Source organism: Hevea brasiliensis, chromosome 12 (assembly GCF_030052815.1).
Source record: "Hevea brasiliensis isolate MT/VB/25A 57/8 chromosome 12, ASM3005281v1, whole genome shotgun sequence".
Classification (NCBI taxonomy): domain Eukaryota; kingdom Viridiplantae; phylum Streptophyta; class Magnoliopsida; order Malpighiales; family Euphorbiaceae; genus Hevea; species Hevea brasiliensis.
The window spans coordinates 6,164,251-6,184,078 of record NC_079504.1 but is presented as its reverse complement, the minus strand read 5'-3'; the positions used below and the strand labels follow the sequence as shown (position 1 = coordinate 6,184,078).

Below are 19,828 nucleotides of genomic sequence, written 5' to 3'. Positions count from 1 at the left end.
TATATGAAGAACAAAGGAAGTGCAGAAAATAAACGTAAACAACAAAGATGAACTCTTACCGTGAGGAGCCGGTCTACTAAAATAGTTACTGGTGGCATACAGGGATGAGACAGTAGGCTAATTAGCCTGAGGGTGGTGTTCTTCGTGAACTGGAGGGTACTTAGCTAAAGAAATGAGTGATATGAAGTTGATCTTGGGCAGTGAAAACAGAGATGATAAAAGACAGAAAGTGAGAGTATGACCAGATAATGAACAAACTGGAAATATAGGGTTCCAGTATTCAAAATCTCTTCAAGAAAACACTTCAGAAAACTAGTTTCCAAAGTCCTTTTAATCAACACTTCTAAATAGCAGAGTAACAAACTAAATGAATTTTCAGAGTTCCTCTTGCTATAATAACAGCCTCTCGTCTGTTTTTCCGTCCGTCCCTTGAACAGTTTTTATGCCGGTATTTATAGGAATCGGGTGCTCTTTGCGAAGGGTCAGGATTTATTTGAGGGAGATGGAGGGTCGAGATCTCGAAGGACATGATCGGAGGTTCAGGAATTAAAGAGAATCGAAATGAATGATTGAGATCACTCTTCATAATATTTGTCCTTTTCCTCTTCCCATCTGACGGTCTCAAATTTCCTTGTCCGGAACGATCCGAGGGCTAAGAGTGAAAGACGCTGGTATTGTCGTCTTCTCCCTTGATCTAAGGGTTCCGGGTTTGTCCTTACAAGTGGGATCAACGGTGGAGATTGGGATGTACAGGATCACATGACATACCCTCGCACTGTCGAGATTAAGGCGATTCTTAGGCGTGCGGTGTAGATCTCGTCTGCCACGCTTTAACTACCTCGGCTCTGATTCTGACGACGGTTATTGGGATTTGTCTTATTCTTTTTGTCTTCCGATCCCTCCCCTAGCTCCTATTCCGATCTCTATTATCCCTTAATCAATCTGGATTCGGTCCAAGCATTAATTACATCTCGATTCTCGGCGTCCCGCTTTTCCTTCGACATTAAATGCCCATTTCCCCTATATATACCCACGGAGACATTTTCTTCATCCGACTTTCCTCTCTTCTTTTCTTACTTTCCTGTTCTAGCCGCTCGGTGGAAGTTCGCTATAATCGTGGCTTTGATCTTTTCCGATGAACTTCTTTACTTACCGATCGAAAATTCACGATCCGGTGATCGAATGACCTTCTTGATGATGGTGAGAGGACTGGATTTGACCGATCTGTATTGCGGACTTTGGTTGTACGATCTCGAGTCGCTCTACCGAGTTCATTCGGCTTCTCATCGCATTGGGTGTTCCGGCGTCTTTCCTCCACATTGGGTGTTCAGCTGGTCGGTTTGAGTGGTAACATCGGTGACGATGTCTCTCATCTTCATGGGAGTCATAGTCACCCCATCCGAGCCGCACATCTATCCGATGCCAACAGGCCTCTCTGGTCAAACACATCTTTTGATTCACCACAAGACTAGGCTTTGACATAGGCCTTTTAGATAGGATGTTCCACCTGGTCTCTAGAGATCGCCCAAATGATGTAATCCTCAAATGTAATCGATCTCTAGAGATTGCCCAAATAATGTAGTTAGACCTTTATTGTAGTCCGATCCCTAGAGATCGCCCAAATGATGTATTTTATTATCAATGCAATCCGATCTCTAGAGATCACATAAATGATGTGATCAAATGATAGTGTAATCCGAACCCTACAGATCGCCCAAAAGATGAAATCCGAAATATTGAAAATAATGACTTTTTGTTGCTGTTATCATCTTATTATTTTTGAATGGATTATTTTGAGATCTTTAATGTGGTTTTCCGTTCTGGTTTTACCCGAATGACACTTAATCGATCCTTTATTCAAAATATTTAGCTCATTATGCCGATCTCTAATTAACCGATCTCAACATTCGATATTTGAGAGAAGTGTCGAGCAAATGCCGAGTTCCACCAATCGATGCGCCGCTTAGAACCTCGCTAGCTTTTAATGATAGGACTAGTATAATTAGGGTTGGGAGGGTTAGCCAGTTGTTCTCTCATTCCATTTTCAATCCCCTGCTCACAACTTCGAAGTTCTCTCGTTTTCTCAAGTTCTTCTGACGCCGATCAGACTCCGGTAAGGGCTTTGATCCTCTTTTTAATTTAAATTCTTTGTTTCTTTTGAAAATGAACGGCAGAAGGTCGAGAGCGGCGAGCCCTCCTTCGATTCTCGTGGTCATCGTCAAGAAGAGGCACGGGCCAAGCGTTCAACAAGAACCTCCTGTGGCCTCCGCTCCAACTGGGGCGGGTCATACCATCGAGGCTCGCACCTTCTTCAAGGAGAGAGACCCTTCCTATAGACGAGCTTTGTCGGTTCTTCGAGAATCCGACCGCAATCGCTTGTTCAAGAATACAATATTTGTCCCGATTCATATGAGTGATCAAGTGCCATGGCGATCTTCGTGTCGATCACTCTTTTGAAGAGAATGACATGGTCATGGTGTACGAAGAACGATTAAAGGCCGGCCCGAGGTTCCCTCTAGCCGATTTCTATAAGGAGGTCCTAAAACTTCACCGAGCATCCATTGTTCAAATCCACCCCAACTCGTGGCGGATCTTGGTAGCTTTCCGAGGTCTATGCCGAGCTAAGGGAATCGGACCTACGGCTAAGGTGTTCGCCGAGCCGCATGCACTAACTCACAAAGGATGACGAACACCGGTTCTTTCAGCGTGAAGCCTCATTGCGGACTCTTTTCCGATCCGCCTCATCCCTTAAGAATTGTAAGAACCGATTCTTCATTCTCAAGAGTAAAGATCCGAGCCGCTTTGAGGACTTTCCTCGTAGTTGGTGGTACCAGGGCCCTCGCTCAAGCACATTACCACGAGTCAAGAGGAAAGCTTAATAGTGATGGAGTGAAAAGTCGTGCCGCCACTCTAAAATATTCTGTCCAAATGCGGTGGATCGCCGAATCGCACCATTGGACCATGCAATCGATCACCCGAGATCGCGAACTTCCGCTCTCGACCTCGGCATTGGTATTTTCTATATCTCGCTCGGGACCTTAGCGATCTCACTAACCTCTTTTCGTGCGGTATGGCGGGTGGTGAGGGTTCTAGGAAGCGGAAGAAGGAAAGAGAGATCTCGGAAGGTAAAGGAGATGAAGCGTTTGGAACGTCTTCAAACACCTCCACGAACACTGGGAGATACAAAGAGACCCGCCTCAACCTTCGGTCCGCCGACCATTGAAGTCGCGATCTCCTCCTAGATCGGAAGAGCACCCGCCTCTCTCGATTATTCCAAGCACGGAAATGGAGCCTTCTCAATCTTCTCGGGAGGACTCTTCTCGTGGCGCCGACATCGATCGATCGCTTGAAGAATAACCTGATCGTTAGGGAGAACTCCGATTTTGCCAAAGTCCCGGATCTACCATCTTCTTTCAAGAGGATCGGACAAGCTATCCGGAATGGTCTCGATGATATCTTGACTCAACCATGAGCTTGAATGTGGAGTGTCCGTGAACTGCACCATGGTTCGGGAAAAGATTCAACGTCCAGGTAAGGAGGTCGGGAAGAAAAATCAGAATTGGCTTCCTCCGATCCCAACTCTCATCCGCCTGGATTATATATCTCAAGTCGAGGGCGGCGAAGTACCATGAAGACCACCGCCGAAAAGTCTCGTGACTGGCCGAAGAGAACGGGCTCGTGAGAAGTCTGCACTTCGTGCCAACGGCGCTCGGTAGCTCAACTTATAGAGGAGCTTAACGCGAAGGATAAGGAGCTTACAGAGAAAGACAAAGAGCTTAAGGAAAAGATGAAGAGATGGTGTCGAGAATAGCCGAGCCTATGTGAATGCTCATAAGGATCTCTTGGCCGAACTCCCAAAGCGCTACCCTGAAGAGGACTTCTCCTGGATGGATGACCTGGCTCCCGAGGGCGACGGCGAAGATAGTGAGGAGGAACCCGAAGGTGAGGGAGAGAGGGAGAGTGATCCAAATGAATATCAGGCTGGCCGTGATCCCCCAGCCGAATAACTTGAACAGATTATCACATGAAAAGAAATGCCTCTTTGTTCAATTAATGATTGTGCTCGGAAATTTTTAAACCATTGTTTGTCTGAGTCTTTGATTGTATGAGCACAAAGAAACAAAAACTAAATGTTATTATTAATCTAATTATGATAGATCGGAAATCAATTTAAGCATGAGATCTGTAGTGAAGAAATCTTGAAGTGAACTTGATTGAAAATTTAACTCGAACACTTAAGATCGGAATCCTCATTAAATCGAACTAAAACTTTAGCTCTTAACCCTTCAGAAAGGAGGTCGGCAATAAAACTGGTAGGAAAAGATCTAGTGCCAGTTCATTTTATTTATCAACAGAGATCAGGAATATACTTGACAGGTCCGGAAGTTCGACAACGGGTTTGAGAGGTCGGTAAATGATTTGAGAGATCGGCAAGGCTTTAATGAATATGAGGACTTGGCATTGATTCAATCCTTTGTGATGAGAGATCGAAAATGTGACCGCCTATCAAAGAGGGATCGGAAACGTGATTAGCTGTTCAAAGAAGAATTTTTATTGATTCTAGGGGTCGGCCAAAATATGGTGTCGACATCAGTATAGAACTCATCAAAATGATTGAGAGCTGTTGCTAAAGTATCTTGAGGAGAGCTCTGAGAATTCCTGAATACAAACCCATTTCTACTCTTCCAAATATGCCAAAAAATAAACACCACCATCTGGATAAATTGCTTCTTATCCCTTTGATTCCGAAGGGGAGCTACTAATTCAGACCAACAATATACAATTACAAAGTTCAGCCAATGCATTTAAAATTATGCTAATTGTCAGTAAATGAAATTGTTATTTTTGTCGCTTTAAATTTTTGGATATGTTTTCATGGGTCCGAATTTGTAACTAGATCTGAAAGTTTCGCACTGCGACCCAATTGGGATAAAAAGTGAGATCTGTGGTGGTAGTATGGACCAGTAAAAATATTGTAATATTCTATCCTTTGCTGTAAAGTTGTGAGATATTCAGAAAACATACTGGGATTAGGGTTTGAGAGTTCTGATTGATTGTATCTTACTCTTTTCATCATAGTGGAACATTTTTCTCTTGTCTTGCCCGTGGAGGTAGACCTTACGGTTGAACCACGTTAAAACCTTTGTTATTCTTCTTCTCTTTTCAATACTGTGTGATTTTGCGATTTGTGTGTGTGCCTTAGATTTGCGTGCTTGTTATAACAAACTGGTATCAGAGCTTTGAGCGCAAAACCTAGGGTTTACAGATGATGTCGTCTTCAACGAAGTATGAGATGGAGAAGTTTGATGGTGGATCGAGTTTCAGTCTGTGGAAGATTAAAATTAAATCTTCTTTGATCCTACAAGGTCTATGGAAGGCAATCGAGGATAACTTTCCAGAAGATATGAAAGAGGCGGAGAAGGCTGATTTAAAGGAGAGAGCATTGAGTGCGATTTTCATGAACGTAACTGATAATGTCCTACGCGAGATTGCTGGTGAAAGCTTAGCATCTGCGGCATGGAAGAAATTAGAGGAGTTATACTCTGCCAAATCGCTGACCAACTGCCTGTATCTAAAGAAAAGACTTTACAATCTGAGAATGAGCGAAGGTACGCCCATTAAAGAACATATGTATGAATTCAATTCAATCATTATGGATCTAAAGAATATTGATATTGAGATTGATTGTGAGGATCAGGCCCTTATTGTGTTATGTTCTTTGCCACCCTCCTATGAAACTTTTGTTGATACTCTGTTGTATGGGAAAAACAGTATTTCACAAGACGATGTTAGTAATTCTCTAAAATCGAAGGAGTTGAAAAAGAAATTTCCAGATAATAGAGAAAGATTTGAGGGGGAAGGTTTGGTGAGCAAGGGAAGAACACATTCAAGGGAGAGTTCTTCCAGCAGGAAGAAATCTAAGGCCAGATCTAAGTCAAGAATGAAAAAGACCAACTGTTTTGAGTGCGGAGAGCAAAGTCACTACAGGAGAGACTGTCCCAAATTGAAAAACAAAAAGGGAAAGCAACCAGAAAGTTCTGCGAATGTGATTGATAGTTTTATTGATTCTAATGGTGATAACAGTGCTGGAGAAATTTTATCCGTGAGTTCAGATCATGGACAAAATTCCTGGATTCTTGATACTGGTGCTACTTATACAATGTGTCTACACAGAAACTGGTTTGTCACTTACAAACAGATGAGTGGCAAGGTGTTTCTGAGCAATGATCGTGCATTATCTGTTGAAGGAATTGGTAACATCAGATTGAGGATGTTTGATAGCGTTGTCAAAACTATAGAGTGTTGGCATATTCCAGGACTAGAGAGAAACCCAATTTCTCTTGGGACACTTGACTATCATGGATTCAGATACCATGCAGATAATGGAGTTCTCAAAGTGTGCAAGGGTTCTATGGTACTCATGAAGAGCAATTTGGTTTCAGGATTATATTTTCTTCAGGGCAGTACAGTTTCAAGGGAAGCTGCAGTAGCATCCGAAAGCAATAATCAAAATCAGACTCAATTGTGGCATATGCGTCTTGGTCATATGAGTGAAAGAGGATTATCTGTGTTAAGCAAGCAGGATTTGTTGGACGGGCAGAAAATAGAATTTATGGACTTTTGTGAACATTGTGTGTTTGGCAAACATACCAGGGTGAAGTTCGAAAAAAAGGCAGTGCGCATGACCAGAGGAACGGTGGATTATATCTACTCAGATCTATGAGGTCCTAACAGAATCCCTTCCAAGAGCGGTGCTAGGTACTTCATGACTTTGATTGATGATTACTCTCGGATGGTGTGGGTGTATTTTCTGAAAACAAAAGATGAGGCATTTTCAACCTTTGTAAAGTGGAAAACAATGATTAAGAAGCAGACAAAAAAGAAGGTCAAGCGTCTTAGAACTGATAACGATTGGAATTTTGCAATCGTGAGTTCGATGCATTCTGCAGCAATGAAGGTATAGTGAGACATCGCACTTGTACAAGGACACCACAACAGAATGGTATTGCAGAACGCATGAACAGAACGCTTTGTGATAAAGCACGAAGCATGCTCTCACATTCAAGATTGGGAAAGGATTTCTAGACTGAAACAATTAATATAACCTGTTTCTTGGTTAATAGATCTCCATCTATAGCTATTGAGTGCAAAACTCCTTTTGAGATTTGGTCTGATTCACTTGCTGATTACTCTCAGTTGAGAGTATTTGGTTGCCCTGCTTATGCTCATGTGAGAGGTGGTTAGCTTGAGCCGAGTGCTAGAAAATACATATTTCTAAGGTATGCATCTGGAGTGAAAGGCTACAGGTTGTGGTGCAATGATCCAAAGTCTCCAGATTAATTATCAGCAGGGATGTGACATTTAGTGAGTCTGCTTCATTGAATAGTCCGAGGGAGAAGTTAATAGCAGAATCAGATCACGATGTCAGAGAACAAGTGGAGCTTGATATTGATACATCAGCAGTTCAGTCCAGTGATTCAGAGGATGAGGTGCAAGATCTTGATCAACAAGAGGATGCACCTGAGCAACAGCAACAGGAACCATATAGCATTGCAACTGGTAGAGAGAGAAGACAGATTAGACCACCACAAAAATATGCATATGCAGATCTAGTTGCATTTTCCTTGTCAGTCGCTAAAACAGTTGATGTGCATGAACCCAGCAATTATAGAGAAGCTATTTCTTGTTCAGATGCAGATCAGTGGGTCGGTGCTATGAGTGAAGAAATTGAATCTCTTCCCAAAAATCAAACTTGAGAGCTTGTAACATTGTCTAAGGGACAAAAAGTGCTAGGTTGCAAATGGGTTCAAGAAAAAGGAAGACACTACAGGAGTTGAAGCACCTCGATATAAGGCACGGTTGGTAGCAAAAGGCTTTACTCAGAGAGAGGGGATTGACTTTAATGAACTGATTTCTCCAGTTGTGAAGCACAGCTCTATCAGAGTCTTACTTGCTATGGTTGCTCTTCATGATCTAGAGCTTGAGCAACTAGATGTGAAGACAACATTTTTGCATGGTGAGTTGGAGGAGTAAATTTATATGAGTCAGCCTGAGGGATTTGTCATTCCAGGTATGGAAAACCGTGTTTGCTTGCTTAAGAAATCTTTATATGGTCTGAAACAATCTCCTAGGCAGTGGTACAAAAGATTTGATACATTCATGATTCGTAATGGCTTTAATCGTAGTTCATATGACAGTTGTGTGTATCATAAGAAGCTTTCAGATGATTCCTTTGTTTATTTGCTGTTGTATGTGGATGACATGCTTATTGCTGCTAAAAGCATGTCACAAATTAACATTCTGAAAAAGCAGTTGAGTGATGAGTTTGAGATGAAGGATTTGGGTGCTACAAAGAAGATATTGGGAATGGAAATTACCAGGGATAGGAGTGTTGGGAAGGTTTTTTGTCTCAACAGTCAACAAGCCTATGTTAAGAAAGTGCTTAAGCGTTTCAACATGAATAATACTAAGCCTGTAACTGTTCCATTTGCTGCCCATTTCAAGTTATCTGCAGACATGTCACCAAAAACAGATGAGGAGATGAAGCACATATCTAGTGTTCCCTATTCAAGTGCTGTTGATAGCATCATGTATGCTATGGTATGCACCCGACCTGACATTTTACATACAGTTAGTGTTGTGAGTAGATACATAGCGTATCCTGGGAAAAAGCATTGGCAGGCAGTGAAATGAATTTTGAGGTATTTAAAGGGTACTACAGATGTTGGTCTGACATTTGACAAGGCCAAGATGAGTGATTCAATTGTTGGCTATGTGGATTCAGATTTTGCAGGGGACTTAGACAAGAGGAGATCTTTAACAGGTTATTTGTTTACTCTTTTTAGAAGAACTATCATTTGGAAAGCAACATTGCAAGCTACAGTTGCTTTGTCTACTACATAAGCTAAATATATGGCCTTAGCAAAGGCAATAAAAGAAGTTTTATGGTTACAAAGTTTGGTGGGTGATCTTGGGTTGATACAGTACAAGGCAACAGTGTTTTGTGACAACCAGAGTAGGGGTGTGCAAACGATCGATTCGGTTCCGAACCGAACCGAACCAGATAAAATCGAAAATCAAAAATTTTAAAAACCGAACCGAACCGATTGATAGGAGAAAACCGAACCGAATCGAACCTATAATTTTCGGTTGGGTTCGGTTTTTCAAACAAAAAAAAATTTATAAAATTTCATATTTTTAAAATTAAATCTAAATAATAACAACAATAAAACAAAAAAAATTAGAAATCAAAACTAAAAAATCTTTAGGTTCGGTTTCCTTTGATTTCTTCGATTTGGTTCGATTCAATTTGATTCGATTTTTTGATTTCCTATATATATTAATAATTTTTTTGATTTTTATGAAAATAAAATTATCAAAATTATAAACCGAACCGATAAATTTTAAAACCAAACCGATTGAACACACCCCTAAACCAGAGTGCAACACATCTCACAAAGAATCAAATGTACCATGAGCGAACTAAGCACATTGATGTCAGATATCACTTCATTCAGGACATTGTATCTCAGGGGACTGTAGTTGTGCAGAAAGTCTCTACACATAATAATCCAACAGATATGATGATCAAGGGAGTCCCAATCAACAAGTTTAGGCATTGCCTAGGCTTGGTTGGTATTTGTAGTGCTCAGTAATGCCCTTGCGAGGGCATATGGCAAGACAGAGTGTTTTTGTGGTTATTTTGTTGATGATTGAAAGAATTCAAGCCAAGGGGAATAATTATTATTTTTTGTGATTTTGAATTTTTAGATATTTTTTTTCATGGGTCCGAATTGTGACCCGACCTAAAAGTTTCGCACTGCAACCAAATTGGGATAAAAAGTGAGATCTGTGGTGTTAGCGGAGAACACGGGCCAATAGGTCCAGGCCCGAAGCCCATCACTGATTTTCTTAGGGGTGCGAGGGCAACACCCCGTGGTATAGACTAGTATAAATATTGTAATATTCTACCCTTTGCGGTAGAGTTGTGAGATATTCAGGAAACATACTGGGATTAGGGTTTGAGAGTTCTGATTGATTGTATCTTGCTCTTTTCATCACAGTGAAACATTTTTCTCTTGTCTAGCTCGTGAATGTAGACCTTACAATTGAACCACGTTAAATCTTCTATTATTCTTCTTCTTTTTTCAATACTGTGTTATTGTGCGATTTTGTGGTAGCCTTAGATCTGCGTGCTTGTTATAACAGAAATATACAGTTGCAATTGACTAGACCTTGACAGCTTGATATATATGAGCTACAGAATGAAAATGAAATTTGCAGCAAAAATTTGAACTGCCAAAACTATATTTCATGTTAGATTAAGCATAACAAGAGTAGAGATGACCAATGGCTGAGGAGAGGGAAATAATGACGTTTTGCATTTGGAAAGTTTGGATTGAGAATATCTATCTTGCTGTCGTTAATTCTAGTTCTTTACTCATCAATTGAAGTCAGCAGAGTTACTACTCTTTAGCTAGTGACATGCACAAATTTAATTGTTGAGAAACATACCAACAAAGTATAAAATATATAAACAACAAATTTGGATGTCATTTCTAGACAAGTGCACTAGTTATTACTAACTTAATATAAGGGAGAGAAATATGCTTGTTAAGAACACGAGCCTCTTAACAAATAGGCAAAAACAAGAAGTGAACCCCGAAAAGCTTCTACAAAAACTGAGATAACACATCATACTCATATCCACTGATCACCTCCAGATAATTATTTTCAAGCAACAACTTTGAAAGAGCAAAAACTCAAAAAAAAAAAAATTTGAAAGCAGTCAAAAGAAAGTAGGTAAAGAATACATTACCAGGACAATAAGAAGAACTACAAAATAGGGTGCAGTGCACAATTTGGCATCGAAGGCTAAGAAAGCGGCTCCTCCTCCCCCTCCGCTGTTTCCATATCTCCGAGAAGGGTGGTTCCCCGGCCTCCTTGACATGGCAGCAAATTTAAGACAAGCCTACAAATATACTCTGTTTCAACCGTAGAAGAGTTAGGATTTAATTTCATGAACCTGGTGAGAGTGACCGTAGAAACCTCGTACTTGGGCACCTGAGAAAAAAAGGCCTAAACAATTAAGTCCAGATCTTCTTCTTCAGCTTCTTCAGCGAGTCGTGATTCGACGTTTTTGGAAGCGAAAAATTAGAATGCGAGCCGGGAAATGAATATGGCGCGTTCAATACCAAACAGAATTCAGCAGATGGATTGGATAGAGGAAGTGCTGAACCATCGGTTAACCACGTGGTAGATTCAGGAGCGTTCGTTGAAGGAAGCCCATAACTAGTCCAGCCCAGTCCATTGTAACACACATTCTGTTAAATTACTCCAGACTTCAGTTTATTGGGCTCAACATGAAGCCTGAGCCCAACCATTTATATCAAATTTTAGGAATAATTAATTCATAAATAAACTACAATCGTTATTAAAGTTGGTGAGAACCTGTCTTCTTCGAAATTGATTATAATAATTCCTAAGAATGCTTGGTTGGGTCAAGAATGAAACTGTTGTGTATTATGTGATGGACAAAGCGATGGAAGGTGGGTCACCTTGACGTCTGCAACATACAATCATGTCCATACCCAAACCCAACTGCCCCATAATTATAAGAATTTATCTAACACATATGACAAATTAATCCATCAAATTTCCAAAAAATAATTGACTATGTATGTTAATATATGGTACAGAGAATCGGATTTTCTTTTCTTCTTTGTATATCCTTGCAAAACAAAACAATGTATGCAATGTCCAGCTCACATTGATGTCTATACTTGTGCTGCCTTCAAAATATTCTTCTACTCCACAGTAAGAGGCAGTGCCATCCTTGTTCAGAGTTTCTGTTCCATGGAAGTAGCCTATAATATTAGGGTATGTGTAAATATTTATGACAAAAACCTTACCTATACCATATTATTGAGCAGTTCTCATTTATGACATCAGGAAAAGGTTACAGTTTAAAAAACAAGGGCTTTCGATGAAATAGGGTGAGTTAAATGAAGATAATTATGCTGCCTGATTAAGACAAAACGAATTGAAAGATTCAACATATATAATCTATATGATTTGGACCTAATTCACAACTAAATAGCAAAAAGTTAATTAAAAAAATGTTTTTTTTTTTTTTTTGAATGAGTTGAAAACAAAAGAGATCAATAGAAATGCAGGTGAAGGGTGAGCTGGACTTTGTTGCATATAGTTTTTAGGTAGAAATGACCTGTATGGTTGACGGGTCTCCAATACGTTACCAGCTGTTTTGAACACACCCAACAAAAAATGGAACATGCCCCAATCAAATTAATAGATAATGTGGCAGTCCCACTCCCTCCACTTGTTTTGGTGGGACCATTACACCCCTTTATTTTTTTTCTTTTTAATTGCAAAAACGAGCAAGTGTAACAGAGGATGAATACATATACATATTTATTCCCCTTTCTTGTCAGGTTTGCCATCTTAACGATAACTGAGTAATTGACAGTTTATTTCGTTGATGGTGAATGAATCGATCACTGTCATAACTCATAAACCCTATAACCTATAAATAAAGCCCATTTACCCTTCGTCACGAAGACCTCAAAAAGTTAAATCTTTCATTGTGGCGTATGGAAATTTGCCTTTCAGCTGCTTCCCAACCATAAATGAGGCGGAAACAATCTTGAAAATGGGTTATGGGCCAGCCTCAATATCAGATAAAACAAACTACCATAGCCATGTGCATCCAATTATACTTTCAGACGTTTTTCTGTGCGCTTGGAAAGCAACTATAGTGAACAATGAACTTAACAATCTTCATAAACTCTGATCTAATGGCGATTTATGAAAAATGTTCACTACCTACCTACTACCGCATACCCATTAACTTGAAATTGTTTTGCAGGGAAATTGGAGGGAGTAAATCAGTACTCGGTTAAAGATAAGCTAATCTTATACGCATGAACATCCATTCCCATGTACCCAAACACTGAGGTTAACTCAGAACTTGAAAACGTTTTTGGGGTTTTGAATACAAGCTCACACACTTAAGAACATGAAGTAAAAAGACCACCGAGAAAACAAGAATTCCCTATAATTTGGTGTAGGTGAGGGATTAAGAGGTAAAAAGTGAGAAAGTAGCAAATTAGAGAAAATTGGAAGAAACGTAGACATCAAATTGGCACTAGAGCATATTTGCCTTCAGGATCTGGAAAAACCAAACCTGAGCTGAGATTCAATTTTTCTTGTTTTGTACATTCCTGGAAATTTAACTACAATTGAATTAACATGTCCGGAGTAATGGCAGTAATCCTGCATAAAAAATGCAACTAAAATCCCTGTTTGACGTTTTAACAGCAATTTTTTTCTTACAAAAGAATTGAAGCAAAAACAAAAGAATGAAAAAACCAAAAAGAAAAAGAAAACCCTTACACATAATCAAGAGCATTGATATTATGTAATCTTTCTCTGAATCCCAACTGCAGTCATTCTTTTGTCCACTTTTAACTCTAATCTCTTATCACATCTGGGCAGAATCGTGTATTTGGGGTTCTGGAGGGCGGAGGCCAATGACGAAAAGGAAGCATATTCTCAACCAACTAATGATCCCACAATATAAGTTTGTGTTCAGTGATGAATATTTTCATATTCGGTGTGCATCTGTGTTGCCTACACTCAACTATATATGATATAACCCCTACAATCCATCATATATCCTTTCACTGAACCTGCTCACCTATCAAATCAAGACCAACCAGCAGGAACGATATTCCTTGAAACAGCAAGAAGTAGAAATGGATCCCCTGAGCAGACAGAAGACTCCTTGCTGAAGCTGTTAAAAGCAGAAAAGCCAGCGCCAGCTCCTTCGTATATATCCTATTATGCTTTCTTTTTGGAGCCTTTTTCTCCTGCAGAAGTTCTTCTTTCATTTCTACAAGATTTGGAACTGAGGCAACTCTTTGATGATTTGGTTCTTTTTGAGCCAGGGAGACGAGATCACCCTCAGAAGAGCGACCAGACTTCTTAGTAACAACCCATTCGTAGGCACTTCCAAGCTGGAATAGACCAGAGATCATGGCATTGAACTTGGTTACTGACATAGTGTTCTCAAATAGAAGGTAAGGGACAATGAATGGGAAGGATTTTGGTGCTGGGAGGATATTGAGAAATGACATGGTGGCTGGAATGTAACAGACAACCCATGCTGGTAGCTCAGCCTCTGGTATGAACATTGTCATGGGCAAAATTATGCAGAATAGGGTGAAAGAATAAAAGGGTAGGATAAGCTTTCTGAGAAGAAAGAAGAGAAAGATCATATTGAACTTCTTCCATATGCTAATCTGCAAAAAGTCGAAAGGAACAAATTAGCAATTGGAGCCAACAAAAATGGGGAACTTGTAATCACAGATAATATAAAAGCTCCAGGAAGTATATACCTTTGATCGAATGATAGCAGGCAAACAGAGCCTAAACAACTGCATTGGTCCAGAATGCCATCTGTGCTGCTGCTTTCTATACGCCTCATATGATTCTGGCAACTCACACTGGCACTGAACATACGAAGGAACTAACAATCATTCTCATATAAATCATCAATTACTTGTATCTGTGAGATATTCACAGAAATCAATGATAAAAAATTTCACTCTGATGGATAAAAATAAAATAAAATATGTACAATTATACCTCAACGTCATTTAGGAAAATGAATTTCCAACCATGAAGATGAGCACGGACAGCAATATCCATGTCCTCAACAGTAGTTCTCTCTAGCCACCCACCAGCATCCTCCAGAGCCTTTATCCTCCACACTCCAGCAGTCCCATTGAACCCAAAGAAGTTGATGAAAACACCATTCACCTGCTGTTCTACTTCAAAATGAAATGCTAAGTTAATATTCTGCAACCTTGTTAACAGGTTCTCATCCTTGTTCACAAAGGACCATCTTGCTTGAACAAGCCCAAGCTTTTCGTTATCCTGTAAAAAGACATACAACATTCAATTCCAGTCCTTGCCTCTTTTTACTATTAAGCGTATTTACTTAACAAGAAATAAGCTGCTCTGTAAATTTAGTTGCTAGTCCATGAAATAAGAACTCCTACATAACAATAACAAAGAATCAAATACCTTAAAGTGAGGTACTGTTCTTTTTAGAAAGTCGGGCGTGGGCTGGAAATCAGCGTCGAAAATAGCAACAAATTCATAGTCTTTGACATAGCTGCAATTCATTGCAGACTTGAGATTACCAGCTTTATACCCTTCTCTGATTACTCGATGCCTATAAACAATGTGGGCACCCTCTTGCTCCCATTTGTTCACCTCTTCCTTAATCAACAATTGCGTGGTGGGATCATCAGAATCGTCAAGAACTTGAATTAGAATCTTCGATTTAGGCCAGTCCAAATTACACACAGCAGCAATCGATTGTTGATAAACCTAACACGTATTGAAAACAAAAGTGAGACGGTTAAAACCAAAATTAACTTAAAATCCTAGTAGCCAGCTAGAATTTAAGCTAAGCTCAGAATGAACAGCGACCGAGTATAATTTAATCTGAAGTTCAAAATGTGAATATGAATACCTCTTTCTCGTTGCACATGGGGATTTGGACAAGAACCATAGGGAAGAAGCCACTTTCGCCGGATTCAAGGTCGGCAATTGCGTCTTGTTTAGGAATGGGTTTTATCTTCTTGAATCGGATCCAGAAACAGCCCAAGCAGAGAATAAGCCTGTCCAGACTCTGTATAAGGAAGAGCACAATGCACACATTGGCGAGGAATTGCAAGGGAGGAGCGAGATACTCCACGCGAATCAAAACCCATCGAGAATACAAGGAATCGAAAATGTCCTTAAACCCAAACGGACTTGCTAATAGGTACTGCAATTGGAGATGCGGAGCACCAAAATGCCAGCCCTTGAAATAGGCAGCCATCTCAAACCCTAAGAGCAAAACTGAGAGCCATAGAAATACCTTGATGCAAAAGTAGAACCGACCTTTCACTGTTGGGTTCTCATTTTCCCGGCCGCCGTCCACGTCAACTTCGACGTCGGTGTCGGTGCGACCAGAACGGACACGGCGCTTAATGAGGGAGCCAAGGGAGACCATTGCTGAGGCAATGGACGTTAAACAACCGGCGGCCTTATGGGCTTTGAGGAGAAGAACCCAGGTAAGCTGCTTAGCGTTCTTGTTACGGGACTTGTCTCGGGGACGAACCAGCGAGTCGCCGATGAGGAAATCTTCCTCGGATGGACCCTCAAGCTCGACCATTGACCAGTTGGGGTTCTCCATTTTGACCACCACGGGTGTGCCTCTGTGGCCCTCCTTAGCCCACCAATCGAACGACGGTGCCATTGCCGTTAAATTTGGTATTTTGGGTCTGATCTATAAAAATAAACCAGACTCGCAACAAAAGAAAGCGAACGAAAAGCAACAAAACAAACAATCAATATTAGCTCAAAAACTCTCTCCTTTTTAATTTTGTTTTCCCACCTCCTTTATTTCGAACCTGAAAAGGCTATAACTTTGATATCATTGTCAGAAGAAACAGATAAAAATAGATGGAAAAAAAAAAAGACGCGTGGAGGATGAAGAAGAAGCAACACAACAAAAAGCAAGGGTATTCTATTTCTATCCAAGAGAGTGAGACACGGAAAGAGATCTATTCTATTTCTTCCTTCTCGAGTGAGATAAGATAAACTCAAAAATGTCAGATGGGTAAAGAGAGCGCGAGCTACAAGCAGAGAGATGAGTCCAAAAAAGCTCCCATTCAATTACAGCTTGCAATACGGGAACGGAAAGGAAGGAGGAGAAGTTATAGACAGAGACAGAGACAGAGACAGAGATGGAGAGAGAGAGGGTGGTGTACAGAGAGATTTACGAAAAGAGATGCTAACAGCTCAACACGTCCAATTTGATAGTTTATATTTTCTCAACAATAATCCATTTTTTAAAATAAAACAGAAAAATAATATATATATATATATATATATATATATATATATATATATATATATATATATTCATGCAGTCCAGGTGCACAAATGACAAAAACATAAACAGACACACACACCCCCCATGTTCTATTGTCAAAATAATCTGGAGCTTTGCTTCCAAAAAAACAAACACTCCCTTCTTTTTCTCCTTTTCAAACCAATGCTATTACAGAATTACCACTCGAGGCAATCTCTGCGGATTAATTTCCGTTTGTACATGTGGATAGAAAAACAGATCAATCATCCAATCAAATCTTCTTCATTTCACATATACAGCTCAGACCACCACACCACCTTCCTTTTTTTAAAAAAAAATTGGAAATTATATTTCACACGAGGAGCAGAGGAACTGGGTTGTCTTTCTTTTTTTTTTTTACGTGTGAAAATATTTAAAAAAAAATATTAATTTTCTCGAGTAAATGATTACACGCGACAACGCAGATCGAGAAGGATGAAACAGAAGGGACGTCTTATCTAACAAACTAAAAAACGCGTGCTGATGAGGAGGAAAAATAAAATTACTAGTATTTGTTTGGTAGTATTCAAATATTGATTCGTCTATCTCATGATTATGGAGCAGAATCATTTGGTAAATCATTTATTATTTAATTTTAATTTAAAAAAATTAAAATTATTAATTCATTTAATCATTTTGCATAATCTAATTTATTTTATAATTTTTTTTTTTTTTAAAGAAAACTGGTCAAATGAACCCGACTAGAGGAACTTGTACTACTCTGCCATGAAATCGGCTGATTTATCAAATTTGCCGCTTGAGACAAACAGCGAGCGACCTATTACACGTGATTTGAATCAAGACAGAGTTGACGTGAACGGAACGCGCTTCGGACTGCAACTACACATGTAAAGTTTTACCTTTTATTTAGTCTATTATAATGAGCTTGCATGTAAATGGTCTAAATTATCCTCTGTCCTTCTGTATAGCACCGACAAATTCCAGTCAAAAAGGGCGAACTTGGACGAGGGATAATTTTGGAATATCTCCTGGCACCAGATGAGGTAACAATTATTGTAAGGGAACTATCTTTGCGATTGTGGCTCTTACCTTCGTCTCTTGCTACTTTCACTCCAATCAATTTACTTTAGAATCTGATCCAGGATCATGATTTGTTTCCACCGTAGAGTAGTATCAGGATTCATGAGGCTTAGTAGTATATTATAGTGAACTCGATGTCACATTTCAAAATTCAAACGATAAAATTAAAAACTATATAGGGGATTAAAAAAAGACACTGCAAAAAGTGAAACAATAGGACATGTGGCGAGTTAGAGGGATAAGGGGCAAAAACGACATTTTGTTAGGGAGATACAGTTGTAATTTTCACAGAATTTTATTTTATAAAAGCGATTCCTCGGTGGACTACAAAAATGACAGCCGTGAGATCATTGAGACACGTTTGGGGTTTAGAGAAATTTTTGGGTGGGAGAGACCGCACGTGAGATGGGGGAGGTGGTATGAGAATCTGACACGTGGTGAGATTGTGGTCCCCAGATACGCGACACAATTTTTAAGTTTTGAACAGTCTAGCCTACTCATCGCAGCTGGCTATGGCGATTGTCGCGTCGTGCACTGCCCACAGGTAATAAGCGCAATCTGCGCTCCTCTGCCACATCATCACCCGTTTCTCTACAATTTTTATAAAGATAATTTTTATTTTTAATATACATGCCCATAAAAAAATTTACCAATTGGATTCATTAAAATGAGAATATTTATGAAATATAAAAAGAAAAAATAAAAATTAATAAATAATTAATATGCAAAGATAAGTTTATATGTTTAGAATATGAAATTAGTCATTTATTGATTGAATAAAATATATTTGTACAGTCAGTCAATTTTTTTAAAAAACATAAAGACCCATTTTGATTTAAAATAGATTGGGTGTATAATTGTAGATTGAGGAGCTTAGAGATTCCTAATGATAGTGTGTGGGCACTTTGTGTGGGAGATGTGTTCATGTGGGTCACTAAACACACTATTACTACACTCATATTTGCATAATACATAGCTAATTGACTTTAATGAAAGTGATAATTGGAATTTTTAAAATTATAATATAACCTGTCCAGTTGCTAAGAGGACTATATTTTATTCCGCTCTAGAGAATAATCCATGCCCATTTATTCACACACACCTAACCTTTTTATCATATATGATACAATATAATTAGGGGCCTACATATGTCATTTTATTTTCTTGTGTTTATTGGTCCCCATGAAATATCTATAATTTTCCATATAGTGAAACAATAAAAGAATATTTAAAAACTAAAAAGGTAAAGCAAACATATGGAGAGCTGTCATCCATGGTATTATTATTATTATTATTATTCTTACTTCCGCAAAATAATCCATAGTTTTCCCTTTTTTTATGTATATTTAAAAATAATTAAATTATTAAAAGGGAAAATTTTTAAAATTAAAATTATAATAATTTATAAAATATTTAAACTGCAGTTTAGATGTCACTCTTATGAATGTAAGGAGAAAACGTGCACACCTCTTTTGAGGTGTGGTTTGCATGTTTTTGGTTTCTCATATTCCAATTGTCCTTTGCTCTGTCTTGCCGCTGATGAGTCTGACTTCATAGAATCTCCAAATTCATTCACTAGGCTCCTTTCTCTTCTGGTTTATTTAATAGGAATTTCTATACTTATTTTTGTCAATTTAATTCATTTATTTTTTTTTATTATTGTTATAAATAGTTTGTATGTTAGACAGTATAGAGAGAAATAATTTTTATATTATTAAAATATAAAAAAATGAATAAATGATAATAGTAAAATATGAATAGAATTGTATATATATATATAATTTAATATATATTATT

At 38.9% G+C, this 19,828-nt stretch overlaps 1 protein-coding gene and 1 pseudogene across 1 annotated transcript; both read right to left on the bottom strand.

Moving 5' to 3' along the window:
- The window catches only part of LOC110669838 (probable pectin methylesterase CGR2), a 48,984-nt pseudogene extending 37,749 nt beyond the window's left edge, over window positions 1-11,235 (bottom strand).
- A 1,924-nt stretch (window positions 11,236-13,159) lies between these two features.
- Window positions 13,160-16,879, bottom strand: LOC110669823 (probable xyloglucan glycosyltransferase 12). Its single transcript, XM_021831640.2, has 5 exons — window positions 15,563-16,879; window positions 15,109-15,417; window positions 14,668-14,958; window positions 14,418-14,531; window positions 13,160-14,321 (listed from the first exon to the last, which is right to left on the bottom strand). The coding sequence occupies exons 1-5, from the start codon at window positions 16,331-16,333 to the stop codon at window positions 13,701-13,703; spliced, it is 2,106 nt and encodes a 701-aa protein (XP_021687332.2). The 5' UTR covers window positions 16,334-16,879; the 3' UTR covers window positions 13,160-13,700.
- Between the last annotated feature and the right edge of the window lie 2,949 nt (window positions 16,880-19,828).

Coding starts and splice junctions, on each gene's coding strand:
- LOC110669823 (XM_021831640.2), bottom strand. CDS start 16,333: ATGGCACCGTCGTTCGATTGGTGGGCTAAGGAGGGCCACAGAGGCACA. Junction 14,959..15,108: donor GAACAGTACCTCACTTTAAG/GTATTTGATTCT, acceptor GTCTTTTTACAG/GATAACGAAAAGCTTGGGCT. Junction 14,532..14,667: donor TTTTCCTAAATGACGTTGAG/GTATAATTGTAC, acceptor TCGTATGTTCAG/TGCCAGTGTGAGTTGCCAGA.